Raw genomic sequence first — 27,728 nt, forward strand, 5'->3', positions numbered from 1 at the left:
AGTACATTGATTTAAGTAAATAACTATCCATCTGTTTGAATGGGCATTGAATAGGCTAATTCTTAAGGCTGAAATCCCATGCATAGTGAGCTTGGGTTAAACTGTTGAACTCAGTGGGGTTTACTTTCAAATAAACATGTCTAGCCTTCTAAAGTGGATCCAGACATTGGGAGCAGAACTACAAGTAATTTTTGTCTTCTGTTTTGTATGTTTTGATCAGAGCCAAGAAAAAATTGCAAGAACCCTGCATCCAAAATTAGGAGTTATACTTTGTTTTAACCCATTGATTCTGAAACTTGGTGCTTTGAAATACAAACATGCCACAAGGGTTTTTAGAACACTTAAGATACAGTTCCACTGTAGTGGATTTCACTCCTCCAACTAATTACAAGATTTGATAATATAATTCATTTGGAGGGTGTGTCCTACTTGCTTAAAATTAAATCCATTAAAATAACGTATTCTGAAATATTTATGATACCAATAATCTGTTTTATAGAAGGATATTCGACTTCTTGTTGGAATTCAATTCCCATCTGCTGTAGACAGAATAGTTAGTGGCAAGGGATTATGGTTGTGGCAGTGGGACAAATAGAGGGCCATGCTCCTGAGACCTCCATACATCCAACAACATTCCTAGCTTGAATAAAATCCTTTCAAGTCTCTTAACTGTTCATATTCACAACATATTGGAAGGTTCTGGATCCTCGCACACATAACTACAGCAATAGCTTGGATGAGTTAATCACACTCAATGTATTTAGTTATACTTTTAAAACTCAAATTATTGACTATCACATTATTATGCAAAAATCTTAACTGGAAAAAATGTATCCTCTTAGGGTGATGTACACCCCCCCCCCCCATGTCTTAAGAAAAAGGTGCTTAAGAAAGAGAGGAACAAAACGCATAGCACATTGGAACAGTGGAGGTGGGGTCAGCATATGCACCTTCTTCACTGCCATCACTTTTAGTCTTCATGTGTTCTTCAGAAAGCCTGATGGTCTTATATGAGTATTAAGTATGGAGACTGTGAACATATTGAACAGCCTGGTGGGGGGGGGGGGGACGATGACTACCCAACTATTACAGATTATGTCATTATTTTAAACTTATCACTATCATACCACCATCATGCTTATGATTCTGTTTCAGATGATGTCTAAGATGGGCATTGTAAAATACAACTTCTTTCATTGGTGACCCCAAAATCTGATATGATATTGGCACTACATGAGGAAACTTTCCTTCTTCTCTGCATCCTTCTCCAGTCCTCAAAATTCCCTGAGCTTGACCTTCTGTTTTACCTTTTTAATAGCATGTGCAGTCTAACAGCTGTATTCACAAGGGATACATTTTCAGACTTTGTGTGGATACATGAATATATGCATAATAGCAAATCCTATTGAAATAAAGCCCAAGAATCCTAGAAAGTTACACTCCCTAGGACTTCCTTAGTGCTCCTTTGAGTGAAAGTGCCAAAGAGCTGCTACCATCTCTGCCATTTTCCCATGTAGGCATTAAAAAATCCAGAAATGATGCCACAGTGGAGATGATAGAGGACCAGTGCTTCTTTTAAGTTCTCCAAGAAGAGACTAAGTTCTTGCCTTTTACCATTCAACTCACAGAATGGATGAATCCTTTTTGGTAAGAGCTACAGTATTTATATTGACCCATGGATAAGTTGTCTTTCGGACAATTTTTTGATGGAAACTACAGAGTAGAAATGTGTTTGCCATATATAAAGTAATATATAGAATTTTATTGTACATAAAACCTTCTCAGATTTTGGAGACTGAACTAATTAACAAAATCCATTTATATTAAAATTTTGGAGCTAAATCCAACTGTTATCTAATTAAAACAGAATGGGAATTTGCTCATTCAGCACTTAAATAAGTTTAGTTGATTTGATGGTCCCGCTCTAGTTGAGATCAACATGTTTTTCAGTATGGTTTTCATTTCATTTCAGTGCATCCAGATGCACATGATCTGTGTTGTTATGTACCTCTTTTCTGTGTATCCAGTGTATTCTGGAAGGCTGCTTGCTGTGTTTTTGAGCATTCTCTCTTCCATCAGTAGAGGTTGTGCAATAGGGGTTGTGTAATAGAGATTAGAATGTGGAAAGATGATGTTTCATTTTGTAATTCTACATATATAATGTGATTGGGTATGGCATTTAATTTTGTTGTACGATGTACAATGACAATAAAGTTATCATATTCTAAATGGTGCTTTTGGTTTACTACTGACTGTACAAAGTGCTGGCGATTGGTTAGCATGAGTTGATATCCACTCTCTATTTGAGAATTCCTGTAGTGTGTAACCTTTAAATAACTGCAATCTTCCAACCTGACCTTCTTCTGAAGTTTATAAAAATTAGTTTATATAAAGCATTGCCCCGTGTTTTTACATACAGTTGCTTATGGGGTCCATGCAATCATATTACAAGATTTTGACTGTGTCCCAGAATAGTAAATCCCTAAAATATCTTAGGACCAGGATGTTTTAAGGGCCATTCATATTGGTATCTGGGGTCCTCAGTGGTGCCCCACTGCTGTGTGATGTTTTGCCCCAGGAAATTAATTTCTTTCTCCTGCTGTATGGGATTAAATTTGTTTAAACATCTTGTTACTTACATTTGCTTTTACTGATTAATTTGAGATTGGCACAAGCTTTTATGATGGATTTATTTTTTAAAAAAACTGTTTCTGGTTTTAATACGGTTAGTATTGAAGAGTATGTTTTGTGATTAAATTGATACTCCTTTGTTTTTATTCTCACGTGTTTATTTGTGACTTGTGTTACTGCTTCAGCTGCTTTGAGTGGACTGTATATAAATATTTTAAATAAGTAATGTGCAACAACTACTAATAACAATAGCACCAAACACAGTCCTACAAGGGAACAAGCTGAAGTACATAGCTGAGCAGACCATGCCGTGTGCTTTAGTTCTCTGTCACTGGTGGACAGATGCAGACTTGCTGCTGTTTGCTGATCATTTCCTGCCAACTGCATGTCATTGGGCATCAGTTGTTGTGATTTGGTCTAATGCTATCCCTTGAAATGTGTGACCTGAAAATTATGATAACTTTGCAATGGTGGGCTCCGTTGTAGACCTACTGGGCCTTATTGGGCCTGTGGAAGAGAGTGTTTTATAGCTGTCAGCTTGAAAAATAATATAGATTAATCTTACAAGTGAAGGTAGTTGACAGTCATGGCTGTGGTGTAGAGCACTGCACCAATCTTAAGCATGTCTTGATCATGTTTCCCACTGCCTAATGTCCCCTGCCTGTCAGTGAAGCTGAAATGCAATCTCTTTCTAGTTTATTTGCCCACTAGAAATACTTATGCTCCATTCCAGTTGGATCCTCATTTCCTCTTGCCTGTAAAATGGGTGGGCAACATGCAGCTCATGGCCCATGTGTGTATCTGCATCACAGTTTTGTGCTCTCCATGCACCGCTATGCTGATTTTTTTTGTTCAGCTGCTGTTTTCAGAAACTTCCAGGAGTGGTTGCTTTTTTATAAAACATGCTTTCATCATAACTTTTACTTAGGAAGAAGAAGGATTTTGACAGAAATGGGGTTGTACGTTTGTTTATTTCCAGTTTTCATGAAGTAGGATGGGGGTACTTTGAGATATTCCAGGGGCTGCTGATCCCTGGTCCACATACCCCCAAAAAAGACATTTTGCTCTGACAGGAAAATAATATAGTCAAACCTATTTCATGCATATAGATGGTGTTAAGAAATGTTCTTCTCACATCTACCTTTTGTAAATTTAGAGAAATATGATGTCCATAGATGATTTCTTTACAGTTTTGAATCTTCAGCAAAAGCTGTAGCACCAAGATAAGTTTTGTATATTACAAATGAAACATATATATCATCCTTTTCAACATTCGTTTCCTCAACATTCATAATTTATGATGATGAATTGTGTTAGTTTTTAATATCTGTTTTTGAGAAGTATAGTAGCGTGTCTAATTTTATTGCAGCCCGACTGTCTTGATTTTGCATTGACAGGATTTTTTTAAAAATTACCTGACAAACCATGTTTGCAAGTAATTATGGGCAACACTATTTACAATACTTAATCATAGAATTATAGAGTTGGAAGAGATCTCATGGGCAATCCAGTCCAACCACCTGCCAAGAAGCAGGAAAATCACATTCAAACCATTCCTGACAAATGGCCATCCAGCCTCTGTTTGTAAGCCTCCAAAGAAGGAGCCTCCACGACAATCTGGGGCAGAGAGTTCCACTGCTAAGCAACTCTCACAGTTAGGAAGTTCTTCCTAATGTTCAGGCGGAATCTCCTTTCCTGTAATTTGAAGCCATTGTTCCGCGTCCTAGTCTCCAGGGCAGCAGAAAACAAACCATCTCCCTTCTCCCTATGACTTCCCTCAAATATTTTTACATGGCCATCATGTTTCCTCTCAGTTTTCTCTTCTACAGACTAAACATGCCCAGCTCTTTAAGCCACTCATTATAAGGCTTGTTCTCCAGACCCTTTATCATTTTAGTCACCCTCCTCTGGACACATTTCAGCTTGCCAAAATCTCCCTTAAATTGCAGTGTCCAGAATTGAACATAGTATTCCAGGTGTGGTCTGACCAAGACAGAATAGATGGCATGACTTCCCTGGATCTAGATACTATACTCCTATATATGCAGGCCAAAATCCCATTGGCTTTTTAAGGTGCCACATCACATTGTTGGCTCATGTTTAACATGTTGCCCACAAGGACTCCAAGACCTTTTTCACATGCATCCCCCCATTCCATATCTTTGCATTTCATTTTTTCTGCCTAAGTGGAGTATCTTACATTTGTCCCTGTTCAACTCCATTTGTTAGTTTTGGCCCATTTCTAATCCGTTAAGATCATTTGAATTATGCTCCTGACTTCTAGAGAATTAGCTATTTCTCCCAATTTGGTATCATCTGCAAACTTGCTGATAATGTCTTCTAATCCTTCATCTAAGTCATTAATAAAAATGTTGAATGGGACTGGGCCCAGGGCAGAAAGAACCTTGCGGCACTTCACTCATCACTTTTTTCCAGGATGAAGAGGAAGCATTGGTGATTACCCATTGGGTTTGTTCACTTAACCAATTACAGATCCACATAACCATAGTTTTGCCTAGCCCACATTTGACTTGTTTGTTTGCCAGAAGGTCATGGGGGACCTTGTCTAAGGCCTTACTGAAATCCAAATCCATGATGTTCCCTGCCTCTACCCAGCTTGTAACTCTATCAAAACACTTCAGCCAATTCTATACTTTCTTAACATGACATACAATTAGATTATTATTACAACTTCACAATGCGTTATTGTGAAAAAGGCAAATACGTTTTGAAAACTCTTACTCTGTTCTAAATGCTTGGTTTGCATGAGAACATTGACAACTGCCAGCAGTTCTTAATACAATCTCATCTCTCAGTCTTATTGACATGTATTTTAAATAAAATGTAATGTCAGTAAAATGTTTTTTTCTTCTTTTATAAAATTCTAGTTGCCCAGCATGTATTATAACTGAATAACACAATCTGAGCCACAACTTGTTTGTGAGATCAATAAAGAAATGAAACCCCTGATGAGTTCAGTACAGTATACACCTTTCCCATGTTTTTAATCTACTTCTCTGAATTAAGTATCACCTCTGTAACATCTTTCTTACTGCACTACTCCGAAATTGCTTTTCAGATTCAGAATAACTTATGAATGAGTCGTTTTGAAATGCTGATAATGGCGGTGATAGTGTTTGTTCCTTATAACTACATTTAGCATAAAACACTCTGCTCTGGTTTATGTCCATCTTGTTCTTTAGGTGGAACATTGTCTGTTGTTGAGATTGATAGAATAAAATAGCACTCACAAGGTGTGTACTTCATGTTTCTATAATAACCATTTCCTTGTTTTCATCATTGCTTTGGGATTTTAGAAAACTTAGCAGTAATAGCATTTCTTCATGTCACAGGTTTTGTGCTGTAGATCTTATTCATGAATGTCAAAAGGAATTACTCCTCTAAGCTCATTTTTTGCTCAGCGTTTTAATTTCAGTATTTTTTATTCTGGAGCCAAACACTGAGCTTAGCTTGCATACTTTGTCACAAGATATTTCTAGACATCTAAAAATTGGAGCATATAAATCTGCATGGAATCTGCAAGTGATGATATGTATTTGTATATGCAAATTTAAAATGTTGTTGATAACTGCCACCACGTCAACTTTGATTTATAGCAGCCCTATGAAACCTCCATATAAGCTATCATCAACAGCCCTGTTCGAGTCTTGCACACTCAGGACCATGGGTCTCTTGATATAGACAAGGTACAACAGTGTCGGTTTAGTCATCTTAGCTTCTAGGGAGCGATCAGGTTTAATTGGAACCAAAATTTATTTATTTGTCTTTTTTGGCAGTCCAATGTATCTGCAATGCATTCTGCCTTTTAAAATTATTCAAATTTATTTACATTTCATGGGAACTTGCTTTCCAGTTGTCCTTCTTACATTATTGCTGGCATAGCAAATAAAAGAGGGGTAAATTTCTATTTTCACCAATGCACTCTCTCTCCTAAATGTTATTCTGGAAGGACAAGGCAGAATTTTAGAAATGGGAACAATTACAGAAGGGGAGTATTAATTATTCACTTCTCAGCACTTATTCATCTTAATGGCAATTAAGCCTAGGGAAAAAATGTTGCCCGTTGTCACTAGTGGACACTCATGATTGGCCTACAAGGCATAGCCTTGTCAGAGTTCAGCAAGTAATCTCATCCCAATTATTTGATAGTTTATTTTGGGGGGGGGGGGAGGGGAATTGAACTCATGGTAGTAGTTCTGTTTAAAATTTCAAGTCCTGAAAGTCCTGGCCATTGTACTGGGCATGCCGTTGGATTTATGCCATTATTGGACATCTATATTCACATGTGATAGGGTGATGAATCACACAATTTGAGCAGTTTAATTCCCATATAAGTTTTATTCATGACATTTAAATGTTAGCAGCATCCCTGTTTTTGATTTGGATTGTTGCTCATAGACAAGACAAGTCTTTCACTTCAGTCAAGAAAATCACCTCAATCTGATGTGTGTGTCTCACAAAGAATGAAATGTCTTTCTATCAGGTGATGGTCTCTTCGTATCTGTTTATAGGCATTTTTCAAGCAGATGACAGAGAAGTTTAAAAAGGGTTTTTCTTGTAATATATTCATAATTATTTCTTATGGAAAACAACAATACAGGCAATTCCTGAGTTACAAACATCAATTCCTACTTATAAATTAGTGACTACAGGCAGTCTCCAAGTTATGAACAAGATAGGTTCTGTAGGTTTCTTCTTAAGTAAGTCAGAACATGCTCCTGTTCAGAAGATTTCACCTCATTTTCTGTCTCTCTGTTAACTGGATTTCGAAACATTTGGCTTGTTGTGGAAACTAGAATTGGTGAGGAACCTTCAGTTGAGATACATTTTCCTCGTGATAACTCTTTCAGGAGTGAGTTTCCCTTCCTATGGATAGATTTCCCTCACTTCTTGTTGTCTCACCCCTATTCTTAACTACAAGTCTTTTGTAAGTCAGGTGTTTGTAACTCAAGGATGGTCTGTACTGAGAGACCACAGCAACCTCATCAGCACCCCAAGATCTAGAGATCTTTTCTGTGGGATGCAGTTTATATAGTTGAGATTTTGCTCACTTTCTCCGATACTGAATGGTGTAAATGTAGCTGAAGGATCATGCTATGAAATAGAAGAAAACTCGTACAAGTATCTTAATTGGTCATGCCTCCCCTAGGAAATTTATGAAAATGCTTCTGTCAATCTCAGTTGGCAGTACATTAATCAGTGTTTATGTTCATTATGAATGGTAATACAATTGTCTAATTGTTCCCATACATAAGGAGTATCAATATTCATTGCTGCATAAATTAATGCTGTTTTTAAAAGTAAATATGTGGTGCATTTGTACTGTTTAATTTGGGGTTAAAAAGTGCTTGCTAGACAAATGTGCAGTCATGTAGTTGGGCAACTGCACAAAAATGTCATTAACTTGTTTATATCTCTAGGCAGTGATGTATGTGATAATGTCTCTGAATAGTCTTGCTTTGCATACATCAAAAACTTCCTGCTAAGCCAAATGTGGCTGTGATTCTTTGTGTGTATTAATTGAAAATGGCATCCTTATTCATCATGTACAAATCCTTGTAACCATTAAAATACCATACAAAGATGACCCAACTGAAGAAAACTGCAAAATAGTGCACACCACTCAATGATCTTTTGTTGGAAGCCCTCATTGAAATGAACAGGAGAAGAACGATAATATTTGAGTTGTTACAGAGCAGGAATTCCTTTTTTAGAATATATCAGAAATGTTTTGCTTAAAGCAATTTCATCAGCAGTGCTGTTTTTGTTGCCTCCTCTGACCTTCTGGGGAAAAAATCCTGAAAAATATATTAAGATAATTTACATTACTTGTCAGAAACTCTGTTTGTTTCTAGGATAATAAAGGTTTCATTCCCTTGATTAAATTTATGTTTATATTTGACATTTTCCTGGGGTACATAAATCCACATGACAGTTAAAGTCTATACACTCCCAGAACCGAGTGCCAACTTGAGTTGAATTTGGACACATCACATAAATAAAAGTGGTTTTACGTTTCACCTTCATATAGTAGGTAAGCACTCCACCTTTTCTTGTGAAACATAATCGCTTTTGACATGGCAAAATTAGATCCTGGCTATTTATTATCTGCTGAAATCAAAAACCATAACTGGAAAAGCATGTGGCAAGTTCATTGGAGCAGCTTGCATGCAGAGAGGGAAAAGGGGAGGCTTTCCAATTTTTTTGCTCAAGGTGATTTTCTTCTAACACCCAAAGCATTTTAATTAATTACCCTGAAAGACTGAGTAAATTATTATTTGAATACTTTATGGCATTACATGTTAACATTTCAAGGACAAGAGTGCTTTACTTGCTGTTCAACAATGCTTCACTTGTCAGAATATATCTTCTGAATTTATGCAGTATACTACAGTGTAAAAGATAGTGAAGTCTTGAGTACGATGAATTATTATTAGGTGCCTGAGTCAAATTTGATCTACTGGAATAGGGATGAATGCCTGGTTTGGGTCTGAAAATTAGTAAAATTGCAGACCTCCCTTATTACTTCCAATTTGCCCTATCTTCGTTTCATTTCTTGTTGCCTTACATGGGGATTTTCCTATATGTTAGGTGAGTTCTGTGCCCCAAATACCTTAAAGTCACCAGATCTTGAACTGGATGCTAAGCAATGTCCCTTGGATGGGAGACCACCAACAAATTCAGGTGCTGTAGGTGTATTGTAGAGAATGGAACTAGCAAAACCACAGCTGACTATTTCTTGCCTAAGAAAGCTCTATGACCGTGGTTTCCAACCTTTTTGACTCATGAGCCCTTTTGAGAATCAATTTCTATGGTGAAGCAGGCCCATCCTATGTCTTACAAGTTAATGATGTTTAGAAGTAGTGATATGAGGGGAGGAAATGGGGATAGTAAGGGACTGTAAAGTAAAGAGATGTCTAAATAATTGCGCAATGTTTGTGCAATTGAATTGTATTTTAAAAACTTTGAAATTTACCATCATGTCTCAATTTATTCTCAATGACCACTGGTGTGGGCTGGTCCATAAGGTCACCAAGAGTCAGATGTGACTGAACAAATAAACAACAAAACCACCAATACACATGATATTGTCAAAACTTGGCCATACATACTAATTCTTCCCAAGTGAATAAATTGAACTATTTGTGTTGGTACAGAACCAAAGTGCACTGTAGTGCAACAGTAGGCTTAAATTAAAACATAACATAAAATAACATAAATGTTTAACAAGACACCTGTAACTGCATTTTTTGCACAGTTTTCTTAATTTAGATTCAATTGATGATCATTGCATTTCAGCAACTTGAACAGATTCTAGAAATTCTCAAAGGGTCAGGGATGATCAAAAAACTTTGCAGTTCCAAGAAATCACTCAGGCATTCTGTTCCAGGAAGGGCCATTAAAATGCAGCACGTGACAGACTGTGCACAACAGGCCAGTGCCCCACTCAGCTTTGTTGTCTGTCCATCTCCTGCTACAATAACTTTGGAGCTCGTGGCAGCAGAATGACCAAGTGTCTTCTGCTTGAGGAGATGTGAAATTCAACTTGGCAAATTTCCATTCAGAATGTAATTTCTAGTTTTAAATTTTTGAATCTACTTTTCTTAGTTTTTAATTTCATTAAATTTTATCTATTTCATTTTCCTGGAGTGGCCTCAGATCCCCTGAGAAGTATTTGTGAAGCACAGGTTGGAAACCACTGCTCTATGATGTTCATGGCATTGCCATAAGTTGACAGGTGATTTAAAGGCGCACACACATACATGCATACTCAGAAGTGTGCTCTATATTGGAGCTAGTCCACAACATATTCACAAACTCTGCCAAGAAATGGATACTCCCCATACAGCTGTGAAGGGGCCATATATGGCTATTTCCACTCTTTTGTTGTGGTTATATTTGTTTAGCAACTTTAATCAGCTTAGTATTTTTTTAAAAGAGGGATTGTGCCCTTAGAGGCTTACTATGCAAAATTCAACAAATAAACTGGAAAATAGATAGAGCACATTTTGGGGGCAACATGCATGTATTTGTTATATTTTCTTATAAGCAGTAATTTAGCTCTGGGGGCAAAATGAAGGCTTTCCCCTCTATAGAAGAATTCTGTACCTGATTGCAGATTAAGGCATTGCAAATCATTCCCATGTTGAACATGTATATTTGCTCTGTTGACATTCTTTTGATAATATTCCTTTCCCCTTTTCTTTAGTTGTCTAAACTGCATCGCTAAACAATCAACTGAACTTTAAAGTGACTGCAATGCTAGGTATTTAGGGATTGAAGTAAAGTTTTATTTGGGAAGAGAATTCTTAATAGGGGATAATGCCTTTATTTTTGTCTCCCTCTGAAGAAACACACTTTGTCTCCCTCAATTAGGGAAAGAGGGTGGGATATCAAACAAAGTGAATAACATTTTTATAAATTATTTGTTATTTATAAAGTACATTTTATTTTTAAAAAACACATAACAAAACAGGGGGTGTTGGGTGGCAAGAACAGATTAATAGCATTTCAATGGGAAATTTTGCCTTGAGATAAGAGCAGTTTGAGTTAAGAGCTTTGTCACAGAATGGATTAAACTCTTAACTCAAGGTGTCACTGTACATCGGTAACTAGGACTATGCCTGGGATCTATGTACACAATACATTGCAATTCCATGCTGCATATTTGTAGTATTATGGAAAGAGTTATCTGCATATTCTTCCATGGGATTCATGAACTTACTGAGAATATGAGTTCCACATACACCCTTATATCTACTGAATTGTTTTAACTCTAAATGTTATATGCTATCAGCTGGCATGTATAATTGTAAACACATTTTTGCTAAGTACTCTATATATTACAAACAGGTGGAGTAATTATGTACAAAGCTCAGTGGTAATTTCTGATTTTTCACAAATGGTTTTAAGCACGTTTTACTTAAATTCATTTCTCCAGGCTTTGTGCTTCTGTAACAAAAAAGAGTTCTCAGAGTACAATAAAGCTGATACTTGTTCAATGAGCCTGTGTAGAGGTGAAAATCACATAAAATATCTAAGCTGTTAACTGAACTTTCTAATCAATAATAACAAGCTGTACTCAACAGATATAATATGTCTTTCACTGTAAAAGCACGACAACCTTCTCCTGACCAGCCGACCATCAGTAGATTAGATTAAATTCCCATTTGCTGCATTATATTAATATTTTCAACCCAAGAAATAAATGTGTCAGTTTCTATGGCTACACGATAATGGGCACAGCCATAAGAGAGTGCCTTAAGGCCACATAAAAGACTTAATGCACATATTGAATAGGTGCACATTGTTTATGACTAAACCAAGACTTTAGTGATCCTGTTTATTCAGATTTGTTCTTTGAACCAAACTAATTTGCTTGGCTGATAATACTTCGTTTTTAAATTACAGTGAATGTAACAAAGAAATAGCGGTGGTAAATTTGATTGAACCCCTTTTCATAATGCTATACCCCTATAAAATTTATTTGCAGTAGGTTTTGTAGGCCACATGCAAACTGACAATATATATGGGCTTTGTGTATTGGATGACATTTGTAATTTAGTTGGCAAGATTATAATTCAAAATGTACAGCATGCTTCAATCTCTCATGCATAGTTTTGTTGTTAGATTTGTTTTCATGTTATTTTGTACACCTGAAAGAACCCTTGGAACTGCACCATGTCTGAGGGCTCCCATGCATCAAAAAACTATATCACATAGAAAGTTATCAGACTGTGGATGTTGCCTGCATGCCAAAGTATGTTTTCACTAAATAGGCATACAAGATAACAATGCTTTCCTGCAAAAAAAAAGTCTATACCTCTCATTCTTTGATCTGTCTTACTAAAGCTGTAGTTTCTAACGCAGAGGAAAGCACACCTCCCTGGCATTCTTCATTAACAGTTATTTGTATGGTGGACAGAGATCTTGCTCTTCAAGACTAGCTGTTCAGGATAGAGTTTACTGATGTAGAAGATGGCTTGCACTAATAGTACCACTCAAAATGGTAGTTCCCTGGACCCTGCCAGTTCTGTGAGTATTCAGCTGCAGGTCCATATAGAGCTTCCAGAAAAGAAAGAAGCAGTTTAACAATGAGCCCAAATGTATAGTAGTCACTGTTATAGTGGGAGGTGGGAGCCAGTCCCCCACATCAGACAAAGCTATATAGCTCATATATAAGTCTAGAAATTTTAGTCAAAAAATCTACCCAAAATATTCAGGGTTGACTTATCTACAGGTCAGTGTGAACACTGTTCCTTAACTCTTATAAAACAAAGGAGCCATCCGCTTCTCTGAGTAGACTGCTGAAAGGCAAATCTTAGACTGTCTCAGAGGAAGCTTAAAGAAGCACCAAATTTCTTTACTGTCTCTGCCATGGCAAACACTACTTATGACTTTAAAAAAAATTGTGGACAGGAAAATAGCAGCAGCGGCCAGCTGCCCCCCTGAGACATTGCTTGTGTTTTCACTTCTCTGCAGAATGACCCTCAACTTATCCACAAGTCATATTATTTTGGCCCCCAAACGTGCCCTTGACTTATACATGAGATCAACTTATGCATGAACATGTGTATGGCGTATATTAAATGGAAGTTTTTTGCAAAAAATTGTAAAATTAGATACTTGCTGGAAGATTATGGCATTTATCATCCAGTAATATTTCCAAATTCGGTTTTGTTCAGGAGCCATTCAAACATGAAGCATTTCTATTGGTTCATGAGGGAGCATTGATTTTTTAAATGATCAAAATTTATATTTTTGCAGTTAAAAACCGACCCTCTGAGTCACAACCAGTGCCATATCATTTGTGAGTTGATTGTTAACAAGCACAGGTGTTTGGAGTGGAATGCAGTAATCTCCCAAGAACTCTTAACTTGTTAACAATTTTATGGTAAACTACTCTTTGGAAACAGTGTAGATTATCCTGTGAATGTACCCTTTCCTGAAATGATTGGAGCAAGACAGAGCTGTTCTTATAAAATATTATTTTTCACTTCCTATGTGGACTGATATTGTATTTGATCTTGGTCTACTAATATGACAGTGGTAAGCTACAGTGCTGCTAAGAGTTGACATTTTCCGAATTTCACATGTCAATAAAACTATTTAAAACATTGCAGAGAGACTGAGTGAAGACAAGAGAGACTTAGCAGAACATATTAGTGGTTTTAACAGAGGCCTTCCAATCTAGTTAAGCTTTAAAATTTATGTTGTGGAAAATCCCATTTCAAGTAAGTAGAAATAACCTTTGTGACAACTTTTATAAATATAACATGCTAAGGAAAACTGACAGTTATTTACAGAATGTAGCTCATGGAGGGTGTGAACATAAAGTTATAACCTCTGATTGGGTAACAAATAGAATAGTATTTCAGTGATGTACTATAGACTTGGGAAAACACAAAAGTCTAATGTCTTTGTCACCTCATAAGTGACTAACATTTATGGGCCCTTGGTGGGCATTTGCCATTATCAACACTATAGTAATCTTTTGCTTTTAAGTACCCTAGTGGATTAAATACATCAAAACAACCAACTGATGATTAGATTGCAGAGAAAAATAATTTACGTAGTTTTCCTGCTGCTGATGTACATATGGAAGAAAACATAGGTAGAGTGCACAATTAACTTGTTTATACAACAAAAAAGAAATGCCTGCAAGTAATAGTTTGTGAAGTCACTCTGTAGTATTGTGTGAAATGAATATGTTGGCTCATGGAAGGCAGCTTGTGGTTCTCTTCCTTCAGAATGGTAAATCCAAATTGTGTTTTGCAGGAATTCCTTTGGGTCTTATGAGAGTTTTATAGAAGATATCTAAGGTGCTGAATACTATTGCCTGGTTTAGAATTTTGGATAGCTCTGGTAAATTGCTCCAATAAAACTAAGAGGCATGCCATTGAAACCCAGTGTGGGTGCTCCGCTTATGAAACAGCCAGTTGATGTCATTGCTGTTCAAATATGCTCATTTTGAGCTTTAGACATAATTGTGGATCAGTACGGATTGGCAAACTTGTTACTTTTGTTGAATGAAATATTTAAAATATTTGAATTGGCTAAAACATTAACCAGTATAAAATATCCATCCATCCCCATGTACTACTCATGTTCCTTTTTCTTTGTCAAAAATACAAGGGCTAAATCAACACCTCCTTAGTAACTCTTTGGTTTTCTGTATGACTGCTACCTTTTTGGGTAGAAAAAGGCAAAATAAATCACACAAATGAGCTTTTTAGATGTACAGTCAGCCCTCCATATTTTCTGAGGTTAGAAACACAGAATCCTCATGAAAGTTTTTTTTTAACCTGAGCAATCACTCCTCTAGGAATGTCTAGGTTAGTGGTTCTCAACCTGTGTCCCCCGGTGTTTTGGCCTACAACACCAGAAATCTCAGCCAGTTTACCTACTTTAGGTAACACTCTCTTAATTCATGACTCCCACACTTGATAATGCCCTATTGTTGTATAAAGGTGATTAATAGATCCCAGTCTTTCTTAAAGTTAAAGATTTCTTCTTAATCAGCAAAGTCAATTTGCTCGTCTTAGCTAAATTCACAGATCTTCAGCCAGATCGTCTTCCTCTTTGGGCAGGATGAATATTGAGGAGGAAAGCAAAGATGACCAGGTATATGTTTTATAGTTTGTACACTTTTTGGATAAGCTACCATTCTAAAATGCCTTGATCCATTGTATATGTGTGCTTTGCAAAGCTGTGAAGGAGAGTGTGCTCTTGCGCAACAACAGGCTGTAATTGTGATTGCACTTGCACAACCTTTTGAGAAAGTGGAGTTGCGTGTAACACTATTTTATGGCAGTATGATGCCATAAAATATGAAATCAAAAATGTATATTTTAGAAAACAGCACACAAAAAGGCAAGTACTATTGAAAATAATCGAAAATGTATTAGAAAAATAATTTTCAAAAATCCAATGTTAGAGAAAAATGTATACATATATTCTAAATGTACACACTTAGTAATGGACACTTTGAGATGGATCAACTTAAGGCCAGAAAAACTAGACATGAATAACCAAAATTGACTAGATTTGTCAAGATATTGATGCTGAGAACTGTAGGAGGATATCCCACAATTCTTGTTCCTGTGAGTAAATTAGATTTCAACTTCTTAAAAAGTATTCTCATTGTCTTTGTATCTTTCCTTTGTCTTTGTATCATCAGACTTTCTTCTGTATACAGATATATACATAGGGTTACATACTATGTATACATGTGTAACCATTGCTGAATGGTGTGATACAATGTGACAAACACTGTTCATTTGGCTCTGAGATTAAAGCACAAGCCTGCTGTTCTACAAGTATTATGCTTGTTTATGTTCATGATGAGCCAAGAACAAATTGAAGATACATCTATTTTATCCAAATCTCTGCTAAATCCAGTTTAATCCCTCCCCTCCAAAATCAGCACAGTCTGCAATGACAAATGTGGGGCAGTTTGTTGTTTTTCCAGGGTATTTGGAGCTCCACCACATACATGGATTTGGATCATCTTGTAATAATTTCATTCACTTAAGGCTGGCTGGCAGGCTCATTTATGTTTATGTTCTTGACTTTGTAATTGAACTCATTGTGAAATCTCGAGTATAAATAACTATATTTTAAAAGTAGATGTAAAAAGAGCCATCTGAAATTCTGTCATGTTAAGCTCCAGGTAAACAAATTATATCAATGTAACCAATGTTAAATCCTCTGATTCTATAACCTGCTGAACTCTGAATTTTCTTTAAAAATGCAAGGATGTGTCAAGGAATTGGACATATGACATATGACCTCTTCCCATTCTCCTTTTTATGGGATTCTAATTGCAAAAGGAGGTTGCTTTTGAATGAGACCATTGCTTATCTGTCTATTGCAACTTTGGGAGGGGGAGAATTTGAAGTGAATTGATTTAATTCATACTTCTTGGACCAATCTGTAGGTTGATTGCACACTTTCCTGCATTTTGCAGTGTCGTTCTTGGCATAGAGATTGGACAATAAAATGTGTGTATTAGGGAAAGTTATATATGAAAATACGTATAAAAATTTCATGCATGAAAAAAATAATATCAGATTGATGCAGAAATTTGATAGAATGTCCTTAGGGTTAAATTCATGTGAACTTGACATGAACCGGATGTAGACTGATCCATCTGCCCTTAATAGTAGTGTGTGTAATACTGAGTGTAGCATTACAGCAAGCAAATAAGATCTTTAATATGTCCCCTCTGTTTTGTTCTGATAAATAATTTTCCATGCCAAGGTTAAGCACATAGTTTTATTCTTTGAGCCATCTTCTTTCCAAAGGCTAGGCATTAATGAAATATGTTTAAATAAGTAAATGTGAATGGGAAATTTTTACAAATTCTTAAGAGTGAGCTATTGCTCTTTTCTGCTATAGTCATTAATAATGACGGATGTATACAGTGCAGAGTTCATCCACATTATTGTCAGTACGAGGGAAAGAGAGAGAATATTTATTACAGGAGGGAGAGAGGGAAAAGACATGAAGACCAGAAAGAAAAGAGCATAGTTGAATGTGTTCCTCTCAGATGTGTAATGAAGCAGCTTTGTAAGGATTTGGGTTGTAGCAGTAATAAATAAAAATATTTCTGTAGCCTCCATTTCCTACTTTTTTGCTTTGGGTGCTTTACAAAACAGTAATGACATACACTCAGTGCTTATCTAAAATAATACAACACACTTAAAATAGTGAAGAGATGCCTAAAATGTTAGGGAAGTAAGATAAAAACAGTTGCCAGGAGTATTTCAGATTGTAGTGGTCCAGGGGGGATATGGGGAGGTTCACAATAAGGGTCAAAGAGTCATGCTTGGATTTATTCAAGATTAAAATAACAAGAGGGTGAATTCTTTTAAGGGCATTTCTTGTGGCTACTTTGTATACAATATTCTAATTCTGCTATAGTTACTGTTGCAGGACAGATGTTCTCCCTTCTGATTTTGCTAATGTATTTTCTGGTTTAGTCCATTAGTGGTCTTTAAAGGTGGGAATGAATGTGGTTTACACAATAGAAGCTACAGCGATGGTGTGGTAGCCCACTGATTTAATACGTCATCCACAGTCTCCATGGTACGTTTCTGTGGTAGGGCTTTTCAAAATCATAATTCCCACCACCACACCTTGTGTTTTCATCATACTGAGTATCTGAAAGCAGTTCGCAAAGAGGGACTTGGTGGCAGATCTGAAGGCTCAGCCAATTTCTTGAAGGTTTTAGGCCAGTAGTGTCCCACCCTTTGGATTCCCTGGCCCCATTGGAAGAAGAATTGTCTTGGGCCACACATAAAATTTGTAAACACTAAGAATAACAGATGAGCAAAGGGAAAAAAGTCCATACATAATTTTTGTGATATCTGCCACCACAGATATGCAAAAAAAAGTTCTCGCATAATAATCCTAAGTATGCACTGCCCCATTTGGAGGGTAATTTAAAATCATCAAGTAGGTCTACTGGTTTGCAATTATAATGTGTATTATATTTGTATAATACTCTGATATCTGAGATATAACATACTCTGATTATTCCATTCCAATCTGTTGTCTTGTGTTCTAGAACCACACAATTGAGTTACCAAAAAACACCCTCATAATATTTTAAGTAAGTTTATGATTTTGTGTTGGGCTGCATGTGGCCCATGGGCTGCAGGTTGGATAAGCCTGTTATAGGCTGTCATTCAAGTAACTATTTAGGGCAGAGGAGTTGGGTCTTTTTTGCAGTTTACAGACTTCCACAGTCTCTCCCAACATATATACACACACACACACACACACACACACACACACACACATATATATACATACACACACACACACACACACACACATTAAATTGGGAGGTCTTTTTGATATTCTTACTCCAGTTCATAGTGGTTTGCATTTCCAAAACTACTCTGTTCCCTACCCCAAGGTAGGACTTTTTTAAAAAGCTGAATCTAAAAAGCAGGAGTAGACTTTGGTCACATCTGTTTCTCTCTCTCTTTTTTTGTTCTGCTGCTTTTGGACATGGTGCAACCCCACAGTGAGTGATGGGAATCTGGTTCCCTGTTATACCAAAGTTTCCAAGCCCTCATTTGGGGCTTTAAAGGCCTATACATTAATTTGTAAAACCTGTACAGTACCAGCAGCATTTGGGCAGCTGTATTTAGTACTACCTGAACTGTTTCTGCTTGATTATTGAAAGGAAAGTTCTACTTAATTCATTGAGCTGGATCTAAAATTTTATGAACAGTCTTTCCACATAATCCTGTGCTCTGTACTCTCTATGAAGTGTCTGAATGCTAAGAGCTTTGATGTGAAGGTTTGCAGTGATAGAAAAATTTATCATATGTATCTGGTGAAGAGACACATCAGGTTTTGTTAGTACTGTGAAAGAAGTCATCTGCTGATCACCCAAATTATCACATGGAGATATATTGCAGTGCCTGACTATAGGGCCTTTGTACATTTTAGATGCTGTAAATATAGCACTATATTGACAGATTGATGTTTGCAAAGTATCTAAGAAAATTTTTCAAGATTCTAATCATAATGGATTTGCATTTTGTTATAGCAATATGTCTGATTGGCCTTAGGTGTTAACAAGTCTTGTTTTTGTTCAGAATCAACAGAAATATGTAACAGAAATTCAATCATTTGTGTATACAGTGATTTGCAATTTAGTTACAGAACCATGTCCTTTTTTAGTATGTAGAATTAACACTGTAACTAGATTTGCCTTCTTGTTAGCTAGGAAAGAAACACTGACTTAAATTTAATTGTTAATCCCAGCCATAGTATACCCATATAATCAATTTATGTAAAGTTATGGCCTCAATGGTTCTCTTCTAGTTTGAATAGCAAATGGATGTAGGTGGTATAGTGCAAATATGACTTAATGGGTCCAAAGGTGATTATCCATTTTCATATTTTTAGTAGATACTTCAAAAGGCTTGCTCTAATCCAAGTGTTAAAGAACCTTCTTGATCGGGCTCTTTTACTCATTCTTACTTAGCAATAGGAGTGATACTAGATTACATTTCTGTGTGTGTTTGTGTGTTCATATGTATGTGCATATACACACATATACACGTATTATGACAAACACAGATGTGCACCATAGAACTCTGCTAGTGCAGTATAGTAACAAAAACATTTTATAAAAGTATAGTCATGAGAAATTACATCCATACCAATATCTGACTTTTAAATTTCCAGTCATGTTGATACTGCAATTTGAGGAACTCTGTCTTTCTTTCTGTATATGTGAAACATATACAAAGTCCATAGACACAAGTGGCAGAGTTTGGTATTTTCTCCTCTTGCCCCCATTTATTAATGCTTTATCCCAGGCCTGGATTTCTGGATCTTAATTCAGTCATATGTAGTCTCTGTAGAGATAGTGGTAAAACAATTTAATATGAAATGGTCAATAGCTTGAATCTCAGTCTCTCTCTCTCTCTCTCTCTCTCTCTCTCTCTCTCTGTGTGTGTGTGTGTGTGTGTGTGCACGCGCATTGGCATTTACTGATCAGACACTTTAAGCTTACATAGTTTGTATTTCAGCCTGAAAGTTTTCTAAAACAGTTTACAGATCAAGAGAAATTAGTTATTCCTGGCTTCGTCATACACTTTAACACCAAAGGAAGAAAGGATATCAGGGGAAGGAAAATCAAGAACTCAAGACACCAATTCTTAATGTTATATCATCTTATAATGGTCAGCTTTAGCATTGCTACTAAGAATGGAAAAAATAGTTGAAAATATTTGAAAAATGATTCTAACCAGATTTCTTTAGTATTGTGAAATCCTGATAAGGAGAAATTTAGAAAGATGAGAATCCCTACAATTCAGCATAAAAATGTACATTGTTTTCTTTGTGCAGAAAATGAGGTCTACAACGTAAGGAAACAGAGGTCAGAAAGCAGTGCTTTGGAATGGGTGTATTCCACACAACTTTGAAGTTGTACTTTTTGGGCTTCATGCATAGAAGGCTGCTTCAAATAAAAAACAAATGAACTCAGTTCTATATACTACTAAATCCAGAGTCAGAATTCTATATACTACTAAATCTGAAGAAAATAAGGGCATGTTTCACTCTGCTCTCATACAAAGGCCTCTTTCAAATACTACAGAAGTAGAAACTCCATCCATTGCTACATGCCTTCATTCTTTCGTAGCCTGTACACTGAAATCAAAACAATGTTATTCTTTGTTTTAAATATATACGGGCTTATGTGGAGAAGAGAGGCAATAAAAACACCTGCTCTCCTAAAGAAGCCAGATAACTTCTGCCTCTCCTTTAACCATCATTCAGCAACCATTCCTTCAGGCTGTAAAAAAAGGAGGGACTGAATGCAAAACTACTCCAGCAACTCATCTAAAACAGTAATGACTTTTGACCCTCCATTCTTTGAACAGTTTCTATTTTTGTTGACTGTGATAAGGGCATCAACAACTTCTAGCTGCTAGGGATGTAATCTTCATAGATTTCATTCCCATAGGCAAGAATGATTAATTTTACTATTCCCCCCTTTGACACTATTATGGGAAACAGAAGTTTTAAATAATTACTCATAGCTTGTGACTTAATCTGTGCCAAAAATGCACGTTCTTGTGCACAAAACAGCATTTTCCCCACACACACAACCTCCCCTTAATTTCTTGTAGAGTGAACTATATTTTTCACACAAAAATATCATTTCTTCACAGAAGACAAGTTTCCTCCACATCAAAACAACACAAGGAATAAGCCTTTCTTATGTCCTCATTGCTTAATAATCAGGCAGTGTCACTGTTTAGTAGGTAGAACACAGAGAGAAAACTGTCCACTTCCCCTCACAAGTCAAATTTTGTAATGATGGATGTTGTCTTGTGTTCACATGTCTGATACTTCTCTCCTCCCTTTGCACCCATAAAAGTTAATTGCTTAGGTTTCTGTCAACTAAGTGCAAAGACCAATATTTCTTATAACCAAGGTCATATGTTGAGTATCTTAAAATACAAACAGGAAATACATATAACAACTGAGTTAGCTACACTTTTCTCCCAATGTATCCTACTGTAAATTTCTTTAGGGCACACATTTCTCTTAGCATTGTTTGACTCTTGTGTGTATGTGGAAAATGAAAATGGCATTTATTTCCTGACAGATGTTAAAAGTACATTATCCCTAGGAGTATGAAAGGACTTTGTATTTGCTGTTTAATTTCCCTACTAATACTATGGCATGTTGAATTTAAACCAGAGCTAGTTGAAGTTTATTCTTAACCATAGCCATTTTTGAAGGAAAGAGGTTAAATGTGAGTAGTAGAGCCCCAGGACTCTTTTTTATTCAGTATTTCAAAACCTCCTTCAAGTGGGCTTCCTTTTAAAGATCTAAAATCATGTATTTGTGACTTGATCTAAATTAACATCAGAATAGTTTCTTTCAACTTGTATATATCAATATCTGCAAATAATGTTGTTTAAAAAGTGCTAAACTGACAGGGTTTGAAATCTCTCTGAATAAAGACAGTTAATTTTCCCTTTTGCTCAACAGGATTTTTAAAATGCCTCTAAGAGTATGTTAAGGTGCTTGCGGAGTATAATAAAGTGTTATTACTGTCAAAGGGAGGGGAAAAGGTACATAATGAAGGTTTCTGCACAAAAGGTTCATATTAACGTCAATCACTTTCTTGTGGCTTCTACTTTTTAAGTGCAGTATTTGAAGCTGATAATGTTTAATGTTTGGACAACATTTCAAAAACTTAAATTTTTATCAAAACATCAATCTGCTTTTATCTCTCCATGGAAGAATACTTTTAAACATTAAAAATTGCTAAGTAGTGTTATTTGGAGAACAAAGTAATATTACAAGTTCCCCTGTGTCATTTTATGCACGCCTGCTTTTACAGATACAATAATGTTACATGCCTTCTTATTTAAAGACCTCCCCCACAAAAGGCTTTGGCTTGTTTCAAGTTATATTTTGGCTACTACTTTGGTGACTAGAAGTTGATTGATTACTATGATAAAAGTTGCATTTTTCCAAGTGTACCTTCTTTAACCAGGCTGTTACTCCAATGCTTTACTTCTTTCATGGCTATTGTGGGTATGTTTTTTGATCATGCCACCACTACCTGTGTTGGTGTTGTAACTCTGTATAGTGTATGGACAGGTTTCTGGCTAAGATGGACTCAGTTCCTTGGTTGAAAAAAGCAAATCCCAATTTTTTTCCACCCTGCATGAAAGATGTAGCTACAAGGATGATGATAAGTGGTATCCTGCTGTAACAACTTATATTACCATAACTTTCTAGCACGAGATATCTGGATTCATCATCCACCAGTACTATTTAATCCTTTTGGTTAGTTTGGCTGCCTGACTTTTAAGGTGGGTTTTAGGGGGGATTTGCAATCAAGGGGATTTGCAGTCATGGCAATGGTACTTTGATTGTAAAGGTAAATACCAAAAGCATAAATTTGAATGCCTTCCAGTGTCAGTTAACTGGAAAGGAAATATGTAGCAAAACTTGACCCTAAAGATTTTGAATGTGAAATGATGGTGATGCATTTTATGTAGAACAATACACTTGGGGATGATTGAATTTGATTGAGTTATATTAACATAAAATAGTAATGGTGAGAGAAGTGGCCAAAACTCTTTGGAAAGAGATTTAGAAAGAGCTATTCACATGAATGTTTCTATATGATACACAACATATACCATAAAACTTCTGCTTAGGGATTTTCTTCCCAGTCCCACACAGATTTACTGTCACTACTCTCTGATTCAGTAATTTATTAGAACTCTATTTTTTTAAAATAATTTTTTATTGATTTTGCAGTATAAAATGAACGTATAACATACATATGGGAAGAAAGGGAAGTGCATGGGTGACAATATCCACGTTACAGGGAAACAGACCAACAGACTGCCAAACAGATAGCCCCAGTGCTGCTATGGATGGACAACCTCATTGTGGCTTTCTGATGTGAGCAGAATTCTGGGAAATGTAGTTTGGGGCAGGGCCTTTTGAATTCTCTGCCACAGGAATCCTTGGCTTCCCAAACTACATTTCCCAGAAATCTCAGTATCTCTCCCAGCTTTCTTCCCCTCCCACAATCTGACTCTCCTTAATTTAAAAAGCCATGGCCTCTTTGACTTTGCATCACTGGTACAGTTTGCTGCTTGTGCTGAAAATGAAAGTGACTCTGGGAGACTTGTGAGGTTGACTGGGTTTTAATGGAAAGTCGTAAGTGAGTGTTTTGATTCCTAAGTTCTTTGCATGGGCATCCCTTGAGTTTCTTAATATTTCATCATATGTACAAATCTTACAAAATAAATCCAACATACGAGACACAAACGATTTTTTTTCCACAGCCTTAATACATATATTGCACATGGGTATCTCACTTCTCTCACCTCACACACATTCTTTCCTGTCTTTTGCAACATGCAAGTGATTTTTTTTGTTTTGGTGCAGTTATTCTTCATAACAGCAGTTTGAGATACTTGACACTGAAAGGAAATGACATACATACTAATTCAGAGTAAAGGCATGCTATTATTATTCAACAGAATGCAAATAGCTAATAGTTTATCTTTTTCTTAGGTAGTGTAAAACTAGTATATATATCTCCAGTCAGACCATTTCAAATTGAAAGTAAACTGGTGTGAAAATATAGTCAGTTTTAAAATACTGAAAGAGAATTTGCATGCACGGCTCTTTGTTCATGTACTATATTGAGAAGTAAGTAGAAACCAGTTTCCCCATATTTTTGTGATTCTTAGTAAAGATAAATGTTTTCTCTTGGCATTAAGTCCAGTTGTGTCAGACTCTGGGGAGTGGTGCTCATCTCCATTTTTAAGCCAAAGAGTCGGTGTTGTCCATAGACATCTCCAAGGTCATGTGGCCAGTATGACTGCATGGAGCACCAATACCTTCCTACCGGAGCAGTACCTATTGATCTATTCCCACTTGCATGTTTTCGAACTGCTAGGTTGGCAGAACCTGGGGCTAACAGTCCAAAATACGTGGACGAGCACAGTTTGAGAAATTCTGTATTAATATGTACATTTAAAGTCAGTGTGCATTCTGCCTAATGGCAAGGACAGCCTTTGCAAGGAATTTTTGAGACTTCTAAAGTGATATCTGATGGACAAAGCACCAAAATTAGGCACCAACTTACTTACTTAGATACTTCATGGACATTGTCATTTTAATCAGGCCCTGATTATACCACCCTTGAAAGTATATCATGCAACAGACATAAGGCTTTCATCCCCTAGTGGGTTTTTTTTTTAAAAAAAACTATTATTTAGGTAAATGTAAATGAATTTTTAAGAATCAGTGTGGTGTAGTGGTCTGTGTATTGGTGGACATTACTGTTGAAAGATCAGGGTTCAAATTCCCACTCAGCCATGGAAAGCTACTGGGTGATTTTGGGCATGTCACACTTTCGTAGCCTCAGAAAAAGGATACATTCTCATTCAATTTTGCCAAGAAATCTCTTAAGGTCACACATAAATCCATATGGAAAAGATCTATATAAAGCTAAAGCATATTTGGGAGCTATTTAATAACAGCTGAAGACCATACTAGGAAAATGTGTACATCAGTCCTCCATATCTACAGATTTGGCATCCATGGATTCAACAATAGATGACAATATTGCTGGAGAGGGGGGGGGGGTAATTAAAAAAGCAAACCCTGATTTTGTTGTGCGCTGACCACATTGAAACAACCTGCAGTAACCCCACAATTTCACAGATCCTCAGGCTCTCCCCAGCACTCATTTGAGTTCTGCACCATTGTATGTAAGGGACTGTATCTTGAGCACTCACGGTAGCCCACTGTATAAAGAACATGTATAAAGAACACTGAATATGTGTGGCCCTTTGCACCACAGGTACAGTACCATTTTTTTCTAAAGAGTATCATACTACTTCTGTAACAGTAAAAATTAATGTTACCAGAAGTGATTTGTAGATTACGGATACCCAAATTAGTTCTATTGTGCTGCTATTTGCGCTTATATCTTGAATTGTCTGGCTCTAAATTTGATTTGTTGGTTGTCTTGCCCAGATAAAATATTTTGTTCTATATAGAAAGGACACATCTGCAAGAGAGGAGATTCCATCTGAACATTAGGAAGAACTTCCTGACTGTGAGAGCCGTTCAGCAGTGGAACTCTCTGCCCCGGAGTGTGGTGGAGGCTCCTTCTTTGGAAGCTTTTAAGCAGAGGCTGGATGGCCATTTGTCAGGGGTGATTTGAATGCAATATTCCTGCTTCTTGGCAGGGGGTTGGACTGGATGGCCCATGAGGTCTCTTCCAACTCTTTGATTCTATGATTCTATGATTCTATGAAATGCCCTTTGTATATTTCCTAGAAACCTATCTTATGTCATATGCATTATAAATGTAAAATGCCCTTTAACATAGGTAAAGGTCTTGCTGGTGAGTACGTAGGTGGCTGTATTCATATTTATCTGAAAAAGCAAACAGGTTTTAATCCCCCTCCTTTACTTCCAAAGTATAGGGTTACTCAAAATGATAGACTCAATGTCATGGCAGAATATTTCATGATGGCAACATGTCACAATTACACAAGAAGTCACAAACAGTTTGATGACTTATCAAGTTATCAAGTTGTAACCATTTTGAGCCACTGAACCAGAGACAAATCTAAAAAATAACCCCACAAATGGAGGGTATCTCATTAGGCTTTACATTACAGAGTTGCTATCTTGCGAATGACTAGGGCCAGGCAGGGTTGTGTTTGCACTGTGAGAAGCATCTAACAGTAATAATTTAAAACCCTATGTCCCACTCTTTCAATGGGTAAGAGTTTCATTCATGGACGGTTTGTGGTTACAGAGATATGGTGATTTCAAATCAGGTCCATCTTTTTGAAACACTCTGTACTTAGCTTTAGGAATTAGATTAGCATTTTTATGCATTTACACTTTAACAAGTTGCTTTCATTGATCAGCTGCTTAATTAGCATTGATTCTCCATGTGAGTACATAATCTCATGGCACAGCCAGAGTAACCATTGTTAAGAGCTCAGTAATAATTTAAACATTTCAATACTTTGGAAGTTGATAAGCTAAGAGATAGAATTTACATGAATAGTCAATGGACATTTTCTTTTAAATTATAAACCTTTTCTGTATATTCTGTATATTCAAGACTATTAATGTTTTGAAATTGTGACAGGGCTTTTTTTACACATCCTTGGCATATCAAAATAAGAGGAACATTGTGTTAGATCTAGAAAATAGAAAACATTTTCATGTTCTAGTTTGACTATGCAAATGTGCAAAATATTGAGAACACAATGAAATCATTTTATTACATGTGTTAATGTACTTTTGGAGGTTTTAAGCCTTCCAAATAATTTTGTCATTAAAAACTTGTGATTATTTGCTCAGGACACTTTTCTAACCAAATTGTTTGTCTGAAGATTTAGTGTTAATGTCAGAGGGAGGAATATGTTTTAGGCACAGAGAACTATATGAAACAGAAAGGAGACTGTTCAATATAGCAGAGATGCCTTGAGAATCTTCTGGCAGCTTCTTAGAAACAAGAGATTAAAGAAATGGCCCATCTATTGTTGTTGTCTATCTGTTCAGTCACTTCCGACTCTTCATGACCTCATGGACCAGCCCATGGCAGAGCTCCCTGTTGCACAAGAAGCTCCTTCAGAGTCAAACCAGTCACTTCAAGTATGCCATCCATCCATCTTACCTTTGGTCGGCCCCTCTTCCTTTTTCCTTCCTTTTTCCCCAGAATCATTGTCTTCTCTGTCTTCTCATTATGTGGCCAATGTACTTCATCTTTGCCTCTACTATCCTTCCCTCCAGTGAGCAGTCGGGCTTTATTTCCTAAAGTATGGACTGGTTGGATCTTCTTGCGGTCCATGACACTCTTCAGAATTTTCCTCCAACATCACAGTTCAAAAGCATCTAGCTTCCTTCGCTCAGCCTTTCTTATGCTCCAGCTCTCACATCCGTAGGTTACTATGGGGAATACCATTGCTTTAACTATGCAGATCTTCGTTGCCAGTGTGACGTCTCTACTCTTCACTATTTTATTG

At 36.5% G+C, this 27,728-nt stretch overlaps 1 protein-coding gene across 4 annotated transcripts in view; it reads left to right on the top strand.

The window, feature by feature from the left end:
• TOX (thymocyte selection associated high mobility group box) overlaps window positions 1-27,728 on the top strand; it is a 236,137-nt gene that overhangs the window by 17,524 nt on the left and 190,885 nt on the right. The window contains exon 1 of one of the 4 annotated variants that reach the window (XM_060775367.2): window positions 1,615-1,647. The exons of the other annotated variants lie outside the window; for them this stretch is intronic. Within the exon in view, the coding sequence (XP_060631350.2) occupies window positions 1,630-1,647 (18 nt within the window). The 5' untranslated portion in view covers window positions 1,615-1,629. Of the gene's footprint in view, window positions 1-1,614; window positions 1,648-27,728 lie in introns of those variants that run through there. 4 annotated transcript variants of the gene reach the window in all.

This window comes from Anolis sagrei, chromosome 4, assembly GCF_037176765.1.
Source record: "Anolis sagrei isolate rAnoSag1 chromosome 4, rAnoSag1.mat, whole genome shotgun sequence".
Classification (NCBI taxonomy): domain Eukaryota; kingdom Metazoa; phylum Chordata; class Lepidosauria; order Squamata; family Dactyloidae; genus Anolis; species Anolis sagrei.